General features: G+C 32.7%; 2 protein-coding genes across 2 annotated transcripts; one reads left to right on the forward strand and one right to left on the reverse strand.

The window, feature by feature from the left end:
- Nucleotides 1-1,184: 1,184 nt before the first annotated feature.
- On the forward strand, nucleotides 1,185-2,157 carry LOC131626617 (uncharacterized). The gene has a single exon (XM_058897453.1). The coding sequence runs from the start codon at nucleotides 1,273-1,275 to the stop codon at nucleotides 1,978-1,980; it is 708 nt and encodes a 235-aa protein (XP_058753436.1). The 5' UTR covers nucleotides 1,185-1,272; the 3' UTR covers nucleotides 1,981-2,157.
- Nucleotides 2,158-6,171: 4,014 nt separating this feature from the next.
- LOC131626623 (protein NUCLEAR FUSION DEFECTIVE 4-like) lies at nucleotides 6,172-9,371 on the reverse strand. Its single transcript, XM_058897457.1, has 3 exons — nucleotides 8,897-9,371; nucleotides 7,079-7,971; nucleotides 6,172-6,937 (listed from the first exon to the last, which is right to left on the reverse strand). Exons 1-3 carry the CDS (start codon nucleotides 9,218-9,220, stop codon nucleotides 6,433-6,435), a joined length of 1,722 nt encoding a protein of 573 aa, XP_058753440.1. The 5' UTR covers nucleotides 9,221-9,371; the 3' UTR covers nucleotides 6,172-6,432.
- Nucleotides 9,372-10,209: the final 838 nt, after the last annotated feature.

Below are 10,209 nucleotides of genomic sequence, written 5' to 3' on the forward strand. Positions count from 1 at the left end.
TACTATATAATACAATATGTCTAGTGTTATTCAAACACTTAATTTTATTCAAATATCTCTCTCATATTTCAACAAATAGTGTTGGTCTCATCTTCAAGACCGTCTTTGAGGGCGTGCAAGACGCGTTACCGTACGGAGCTTCAAAAATTTCACACTTAACATGTGGCTAAATAGGGTCTCATAAAATATTTATAATGGTTAAACTATGGTTAGATAGGGCTTATATTTATTTTTTTATGATTAAACTAAGACTAATCTACACAGGGTCTCCGAAAAAATTGAGACGGCCCTGCTCATCTTTAATCGTAAATTTAATATAGTTAAATTATAATTAAATAGAACTCATAAAATACATCACACTTAAATCAAAGTAACATAAATTTTATTTATTTATTTTTCTAAAATTAATATGTGGCTAAATTATAGAGAATTTTCAAAAACTTACTATGGTTTCGATGGTGCACATATCATGGATGTATTAGTAGCTGCTGAGCAATTTTTTTTTTTTTTGGGCCATGATGGCACTAAGCCGTTTCATTTCCACTTAAACCGGCTGCTGTCGTAATCTAACAATATCATCATGATAATAAGCTCCATAAAAACATCCATAAAAACAGCCGCATATTTTGATTATATGTTTTGTTTTTTTCTTTAATAATCCTTTGTTATTTGTAGGAACACAATAAAGTTTATTTATTTCACAACCTTTCCGTAAAGTTTTCAATATTTTTTTTAGTATGTTCATATCCTATATCCACGCTGACCACCCGTGGGCTATATATCCCTTCCACACATATTCTAGGATTTTGTCACCCTCATTCTATACTACCATCCTAAATTTCAGATAAAGGAAATAATAGTTGTATTATTATAGTCAAGAAAATTGATATTGTTCAAAATTAACTTGATTCAAATGTAGTCTTGAACACGTGGCAGTGAAAAAGTTTTTTTAAAATTAACTTGATTCAAATGTAGTCTTGAACACATAGCAGCGATAAATTTTCTTTTAAGAGAGAATTTTACCGATCACTGTAATCTTCTCCGACTCAAAAGATTAATCTATACAGTTGCGATACATGATTTCTACGGAAAAAACATAAAGTAAAATATATAAGCAATAAATATGAGACTATATATAGACTCAACTATCAACTACTATAGTCTCTCACCTCTTCAACTACCAACTATTCAAAACATGAAGTAAACTACAACTATACAAGTACTACCTAATAGCTAGATATTCACTACATCTCAAACCTATTTCCATAAGTTATGGACTGGTTCTCTTGGTTATCCAAGACCAATCTAGACCCTTTTCTACTCTACGAGTATAGCCTCACTTTCACCCGCAACGAGCTTCAACTACAAGACTCAAACCACTTCACCCATGAGTTTCTTCAAAGCATGGGAATTTCAGTTGCCAAACACAGACTAGAAATTCTCAAGCTTGTCAACAACCAAAACAACAAAGTGCCTAAAAACACCAAGAAGTTTTCTTTGGTTAAGTGTATAAAGAAATGTCTAAGCAAACTCATTTTCCATGAAGAAGAAAGAAACAAGAACATGATTTCATTGCAACAAGAGCAGAGTTGGAACCAAGGGAAATGGAGAAGAGCATTGGTAAGTGAGGAACTCAAAGGAGATAAGGGTATGCTTAGAAATAGGAGAATAGCATTTTCAGGGCCTTTAGATGGAAGAATGTATGATGAGAAAATGGTGATTACCAATAAAAATATGTTGAAATTTTCTGGTCCTCTTGATGGAAAAGTGAATGCAAAAATGGTTTACACAAATAGAAGTCCTGTGAGAAATAGGCCTATTGAAGGAAGGTTTGTGGGCGCTACAACAAGGAGTCCAAGATTTTCTGGACCAATAAGTCCAAATGATTTTCATTGTCTCTACAACAAGACAGGAGATGATTGTGATTTTGAGGATGCTGAAATGTGGCGTGCATTGTTTGAAGATCTTAAACCAACTTGATTTTTTTTTTTTTTTGGGTTTTTCTTGGTGTGAAATTAGTGTTTTCTTTATCAAGTATGATGGTTCTTGAATTTTGTGGTATTTTCTTTTTGGTGTTTCTTTCTGTTCTTCTGTCAACTAGAATGTTTCATTACGTTTCAGTGTGCTTTCGCATGACGTTTTGGCACGAATTCAAAAGATTACATAAAAGCAAGTTGTATGATTCCAATATGAGACTATCCTAATATATAGCAATAGTTAATATAAAGATTTTAGTTAACTATGACAAAATAAATACGAATACAGAGCTTATATGATTACGATTTAACTTAACAAATATCTTATGAGCCCTATTTAACTATAATTTAATCTTAATAATTGTGAGGTCATGTGCGGTAATCTGTCTTGCATGCTCTAAAAATGGCTTTGTTTTATTTATGATGACAATCCAGCATGTCTGTTCCGTTTAAGTTCATTCTACATAAGTTTTGGGAAAAAAATGAGACGGAGCGGGACCGGTATAATTGAGGATGCGAACCTAAAAATTTAGTTTATCCTGTCAAAAAATTGGGGCAAGATGGGACGGCCGGTAAGCATTGCTATTTTTAAGCCTAAATTTTAAATTTTAGAAAATAGAGACAGAGCGGAACCGGATAGTTGAGAAAGGAATGGGGATAGTTGAAAAATTTAATTCATCCCGGGAGGACAGAATATACATGTTAAAGGGTGCAGATGTATATTTAAAATCTTAACACTTTTTGTAAAAAATTATAGGCGAAACAGATATGTTCGATGGATCGGATCTGTTTTACCACCTCTACCCTTATGAAAATAGATCATCTTGTGTTATTTTCAGTCTTTCCTGTGCTTCATTCAATGGTTGAGAGTTCATAAAAAAACTGATAAATAAATAAAGAAACGGTTTTAAAAAGAGTGAAAAAATACGGATGAACGGCTCTAACCAGCGCAGAACGGGCAGCTAGAAGGAATGGGACCGAGAAGTTCTATTTCCTACTCTTACTTAACCATAGTCTTAGTTGCACAAAAATATTTCCTATGTGGAACGTTTCATCTAAATTATGAACCATACATAAGGAAGCTTATTAAATAGGATTGATAAGTCTAGATGTTCTCTAACGGTATGAATTAGCCACTAATTAAGGATGCATTTTCTATTCAGTTCTATGCTAATTACATTGGTGCATTTGTTTAGAGAAACTACCTTCATGGTGCTAACATGTGAAATGGATTTCATTCATGATCATTTAAATCATCACCTTCCATTATAAATAAAAGGAAAAAAAAAATTTAAAAATCATAATTTTAGACAAAGACGTGGAAACTTTAGAAAAACAAAGAAAAAAGAATTGGTGATGATTTTTTTAAAGTAATTTAATGGCTGAAATTTTATCTTTTAAAGATAAATAGGTGTGATGTTGCATATTCGAAGGAACTGTGATGTCCATAGTTATCAATTTGGTTGGTTTAATGAGACAAAATTAAGATGATTTAGGATGACAAATATTGAAAAAAATCATAATTTCTAACATTGGTTAGAGATAGAACCTTAAAAGAGTTTATATAGAGTGTTACCTCTCACTTTACAATTCTATTTTTTAAGGATGAGTTACGTCAAACTAAAATATCATATCAGAGTCTATCGATTGGACTATGTGATGTCCACCGTTTATATCCATGCACCGAAGCGCAAAAGAATGTTGAACGTGAGGAGTGTATTGGGAAGATCCCAAGTCCCATATTAGTTAGACATAGGGCTTGAAAATAGTATATATAGAGTGAGATCCCCCACCTTACAAGTCAGTTTTGTAAGGTTGAGTTAGGTCAAACTAGATAAATTCCTAAAAGAGTTTATATAAAGTTACACGTCTCACTTTACAAGCCGTTTTTATAATGATGGGTTAGACTAAACTCTAATAGCTAATCAAGTAAGAATTCTATTTTTTTTCATACTTTAATAAATTTATGGCTTAATTGTAACTTTGATCCCTCTATTTTGTCTTTTTTCCGATTTTGGTCCCCCAGTTGAATTTTCTGTTGAAAAAAAGATAAAAATAGAGACTAATTTTTCCTAAAAAAGAAAAATAGTGGGGCGAAAATTGCACAGAAAACTTAAAAAGAGGACTAAAATAGTGGTTTTTAAAATAGAGGGATCAAAATTAAGAAAAAGACACAATAGAGGGACTAAAGTTGCAATTAAACCTAAATTCATTTATGAAACTTGTGATTTGAAACTGAGGAAGATTGCCTATCTAGAAACAACGGATTTGAAACCACCATTGGAACCGGTTAAAACAAAAGGTGCCCCTGAAAAGGTCAAAGTGACATAATGTGACAACTCCACGAGACATTCTCCTTTATACTTTTAACACGTTGACTCGCATTTTCTGTATTATCCGACTACAAGGTTCCAAAAAGTGTTTTCAAGGGTGCTCGCATTAGCAAACGACCTCCTTCAGCTTTGTTATAAAAAATCAAATATATTGAAGAGATGCTGCTTTTTATGCACAAATACATTAACTAGATTGTAAATGTTGAAGGTGACAACAACTGTGATTTTCGGATTTGCTCGATAAAAGAAAGGACAACTAGAAATTTGTTTTTCATCATCTTATACAAGAGATAACGACGCATGTGGAATCATACATAAAGCTATACGGGAACAAAGAAAATTGCGATGCAATTTCCAATGCTATATTTCCTTGTTTTAGTTGTTCGGCTCCGTTGGACAAATGGATGCGCTTCTAAAAAATGGGATACCTTATAGCAAGTTCTTATGATAGGATTTGTATTGATTTAATAAGATATCATTCTCGAAAACATTCTACCCACTTCGGAGTAAGTCACCTTAAAATTCATCTAAACGAATCATGTGTATTTGTTGGCTATAAAAAAAAATATTTTGTTCAAACTTATTTAAAACTGGGATGTCATATACCAAAGACATCACTGGAGTGGACGACATATTTTACACAAGATGTTGAAACTTGGCTGGATCACTTTATAGAAAGGATGAAAGAGTGCATCAAATTGAGCGACACTGAAAGAGAAGCAAATAAGAAAAGGTCCCAAAATGAAGCACCAATAGATTTAGGTAGTGACATGTGTTTTGATACATTTAGTTGTAATCTAACAATGTAGCTCATTTTTTCTATGTAACGAACTGCATGATTTTATAAAATTGGATGGTAATTTTGGACAATTTTTGGGTTTCTAAATTTTACACTACATAATACTCTAGTTCTGCATAAATAGTGTTTTTGGTGGATCTGGAGATGCATCTCCGAACATACCTTTTAAGTATTAAAAAAACAAAAGAGGGGACTATACAGATGTGCATCTCTGTAAAGGCCTTTATTTTTTTAAAAAGGGACAGATCCAGAGATGCATCTCCAAATTATGTCCTGATGCATATGATAGGGTTTGTAAAGTTCTTATTGATCTAAATATTCTATAAATATGGTCTCTCGTTCCATTTCCGATGACGTGTTTCTCGTCTATCTGAAATTCAAACTGAATACTCTCTTACATTATCTAGAAAAACAAAGAATTGTCAAACTCGAGTATCGTTCGCCCTTGATTGACAGCAAAGGAAAGATATAGTTCACCATGCTTGAACTGAAGACGAATGATAATTTAAAGTTTATGTGGAGTACTTTTTACTGTTACTCAACAAAGTGTCTAATTAAAGTGGATGCGGCGATTGCACAATCAACCAAAGATATTATAAAAATGTTGCAACGTCCTGAACCATCCGTTTGTAATGATATGTAATGCTAAATTTATGTGAAAAAGATGCATAAAAAGAACAACCCCTTAAAAAAAATATCCATCACTTTAAAAAGTCAATAATGCGAATTCTATCTTTATCTAGTTCGATATCACGTATCTCCTGTCAATGATTAAAGGGTATGTTGGCTACAATAAAATGAAAAGATAAAATTACATCTGGTCTTTTAAACTACAATAAAATGAAAAGATAAAATTGCACCTTTAGTCCTTCAAATTTAACTTGTACTTCAGATTGATAGCTTTTTTTAAATGATTACTTATTTTACACAATATTTGTATAGTTAATCTTTAAATTATGATTTCTTTGTACTTTTTTGTCCTCCATATTATATTTCATGTTGTGCAATAGTTATTTTTTGTTTTTTTGTCATAGGAAGCAACTTGCCGGTTGACATCAACGAGGAGAAAAAAAATTGTATAATTATCAGCAGTAACCGAAAAATACAAGAAATAACATTAGCTCATCTTTTCATGTCTAAAGGTGTTGGAGCATAAAACCAAATCAAATGCATAAGCAATCCCAAAAGCAAATAAAGTAGAAAACATAAACTTGCAAAACTTCACAAGACTAAACATGTGGTCCCATTGTTGCTCAACTATGTTACATAACTGACTTAAATATTGTTCTGCTTTTATTCATTGTTCAACTATGCTAACTTCTTCTTAGGTACTAGAAGATGTTTGAGGAATTCTGAAAGATCCTCCAGCATAAAGCATTTGGTAAACAGGTCTAATTCTCAGAGTTAGAATAATGCTCAAGATGATGCCGGCAGCGCAAACACTAGAGAGAATGAAAAATGTCAGCTTAAAGCAATCTGCGCCGATGCAAGAAACTTCAGAAGCAAGAAGGTTAAGGCCGTGCAGACTGAGACCGTGCTGCTTTGCTGCCTCTTTGTCATATATGTAACCTGCTAGCAGGGCTGAGAAAATGGCTGCCCCAAGTGGATTACCCAACGACATGACGTTGCTCAATACGCCAAAGTTCTTCAAACCGAAAAGCTCGGAAACGGTAGGGATCATTATAGAAACCTGTACGCCGTAGCAGACACCAAGAAATGCAACTGCAGGATAGAGACTTCCGTTTACAGCAAAGGCAAATAGAAGATATACCAATATCATGATGGTCTGGGTGCATGTCAACCAGAATGTCCTTGGAAGCAATTTGGTCCTGAAAATTGTTAAAACGGAGAAATCGATTATATCAATTGAACACAGAAAACTGACAGTTCTTTGCCATTTTTAACACTAATGTTTGTCTATAAAAATAAATAGATTTTTCAATTCACTGTCATAAATAAGATTCACTAACCGGACAAAATGCTCTGAAACAACTCCTCCACCAAGCCGACCAACGAAATTGCAAAAACTGAAAATCGACAGTAAAGTTGTAGTATCTTCCTCACCTTGTGCAATACCTATTTGTGCTAGATTATTGAGCACAGTAACTCCGGTGCCAACACCGACAAAATAAACAAAAAACAGCAGCCAGAAATCAGCCTTTACTATAGCCTCGGTAAACTTAAAATCTTCCCCGCGTTTAGGCTTTCTCTTCTTTTGCTTTATTGCTCCCTCACCTAATGCAAGAAGCATAGCTACCTCAGATGAATCATCATCGTTCGAGCTTCCAAGGGCTCCTGTTGACGAAGATCCTAGCAACGGCTCCATTTTGTCATCTTTTCCTTGACCGAGAGAGTCTGAAGATCCAAGTGGTTGCTCGGAATTTGAGACTCTTTTAGGATACAATGTCATCTTTACAGGGACAGCAATTGGAGCCATGAGAAGAAGAACCATCACAGCCACCAAAATATACGAAACTGTACCATTTAATGTAAGAAGATTGCCAAATATTGTGGTTGAAAGAAGATATACACCCAAGACGACACTAGCAAATTGAATAAAGATAAAATGAGAACTAGATGTTGAGTCTTCATCCAAAGCTGGTGTACAAGGCCTAACAAGAAACATCATACTCAAACAAACGGCTGGAATACCGATCGTCAACAACATGAGAAACTTAGAAGAATTGTCATGAAGCAGTAGGCTGTAAATTTGAGTGAAAACTGCAGCACTAAGCCCTCCATAACCTTTCAGAATTCCCGCAACTTTGCCTCGACTAACAGGGAAATTTCTCATGTTGGTTACTAAAACCGAGGTGGTTAACCATGCACTACTATTGGAAGCAATAACAAGGGCACACCAAAGCTGCAACATGATACGAAAGCAAATGACAGTTAGCCATTTTCAGTCAAACAATATCCAATACCAAATGCAACATTGACCTCTGTACTTCCATTACCAAAAATATTAATTAATCCAAGAAACTAATTAAGATTGAAATCACTTTATAACCATTGCACCAAAAGAACAGATTTGGATTGTCAGTAGTCAATTCAACACGCATTCACACTTTCGGAAAAAAAAAATACATTCATACTCTCAATAACAAAACGCAATTACGCCCTCAATAACAAAATGCAATCCCGCTCTGAATGAATCAGAACCTTCAAATTCACCCACTATTCCACATCATCTCTTCCATATTTCCACATGGACGAATCCAAGTACCCAGCATCATTGATTGCGTGAATGCGTGCTCTTTTTAACATAAAACAATCCAAATCCAGGAAAAATAAAATAAAATAAATGTATAACTAAAATTTTACTTCCTTATTAAAGAGCTAACTATCATGGTTATTTTCAGCCCATTCATGCAGAGAATCAACATAAATCAAAATTAAATTAAATGTGAAAAGAAAACACAACAAAAACATGATCCTTAAGAAAAACAAACACATGAGACACTAAAATTTGATTTCTTAAATTCCAAAGTTACAGGTTAAAAGGGTAAAAAAAAAACTCTCCTCAATTAACAACTTAATAACTGAAAATGATTGAATCACAACTAAAAAAATTTAATAGAATTACTTAAAATGCTATAATTCTCCGCTTCTTAATTTTCTGTGTCAGATCAAAAGTTTTCTCCTCTAGCACTTTTAGAAACAGATGCAGTTTCTAAATAATCAATCAAATAATCAATGTATTGAGTTAGATTTACTTTACCAAACTTTTTTATAAAAAAAAAAATCATAAAAATTGAAATTAGATCTAAGAGTTGTTACATGCATACCAGTAAGTAAGGAAGATTAGTAACTGTTTGGGTAACAGCAAGCCAAAGAACACCATACCCAACAAAAGAAGCAAAGGCCCCAACCGAAAGAATCAACCAAGGCGGGAACCTATTACAAGCAATCCCGGGAAGCAACCCAACGTTTTCTCCAATATCATTAGCAACACCAAGAAGTGTAACTTGTCTTTGATTAAAACCCAAAACAGATTTCAAAGAGTGTGAGTATAGAGGAAAAGTGAAAGTGTTTCCTGATGCTATTTGAACCCAAACTGCTGCTCCTAATCCTACCCATGGTGGCCTGCTTCCTCCTTTCAGAGTTAACATTTTTGAAATTTTTTTGATTTTTTTTGTGTTGCTTGTTATGGGTTTGTGGGGTTTATATGTGATTGAGTGAGATGGGAAAAAGCGTGAGATGGAGTGGGGTTAGTGTGTGAATTGGGACTGTTTGAGGAAAGAAGGAAGAAAACGTAAAAGGAAATCGGGGGATAAACTATTGCCAAATTTGACGCTATAACTAAAAACATGGCCCATCAGTTTCTCCGCGTGGTACATTTCAATTACTATTTGATATGGGTGATGGCTCCACACCTTTTCTTTATATCATTTTTATTTTTACTTTATAAAAAAAATAAATATTGTTTAATATAAAATTATTGTTGTTTAAAGATAGCTAATTTTATCATTAAATCTAAGTCGATAAAAAAATCGATATTATTAGATTGAATATTAATATCAAGAAATTAAATTTTGATTTGGATAATTATTTATGTGAGTTTTTAATAATTATTATTATTTTAATCAGTTTTTTTCATATGCAAGAGTTTGAACTTTTTGAAACTTGTTTAAGGGTTCAAAATGTGTTACAACTTAAATTAATTTATTGTGGGTTGGATCACATTGTTTTCTATTTCATTTTTTTAAGTTGGTGGTATTGGTAATATAAAATTTTAAGAATAATTATTTTGACGTGAAAGTGTGTAGTTGTATCTATGATGTTGTATTCTTATAATATTCATATTAGATGTATCAAATTAGATGTATTTGTGATGCGGTTTAGATCGATTTTAAGATAAAAATTTATTCGATTTAAAGATAAATTTATTTGTGCTTTGATTCAATTTTTAATTATTAATAAAAAATTGATCAGATCCAATTCATACGGTTTAATTTGAATGATTTTTTAATATTCAAATTACAAATTATATTTTATATTAAGATTATAAAAATGTTAATAAAAAATATATTTGATACAATATATAACATATAGCATATTAAAAAATTAATATTACAAAATAAGAATGGTCGATTATATT

Source organism: Vicia villosa, unplaced genomic scaffold, assembly GCF_029867415.1.
Source record: "Vicia villosa cultivar HV-30 ecotype Madison, WI unplaced genomic scaffold, Vvil1.0 ctg.000314F_1_1, whole genome shotgun sequence".
Lineage (NCBI taxonomy): Eukaryota > Viridiplantae > Streptophyta > Magnoliopsida > Fabales > Fabaceae > Vicia > Vicia villosa.

What these genes read in the sequence shown, in the direction of transcription:
- LOC131626617 (XM_058897453.1), top strand. Translation starts at nt 1,273, where the DNA reads ATGGACTGGTTCTCTTGGTTATCCAAGACCAATCTAGACCCTTTTCTA.
- LOC131626623 (XM_058897457.1), bottom strand. Translation starts at nt 9,220, where the DNA reads ATGTTAACTCTGAAAGGAGGAAGCAGGCCACCATGGGTAGGATTAGGA. An exon ending in CTAATCTTCCTTACTTACTG is followed by an intron (nt 7,972 to 8,896) that starts GTATGCATGTAA and finishes ATCATGTTGCAG; the next exon opens with CTTTGGTGTGCCCTTGTTAT. An exon ending in GTTTCAGAGCATTTTGTCCG is followed by an intron (nt 6,938 to 7,078) that starts GTTAGTGAATCT and finishes AACAATTTTCAG; the next exon opens with GACCAAATTGCTTCCAAGGA.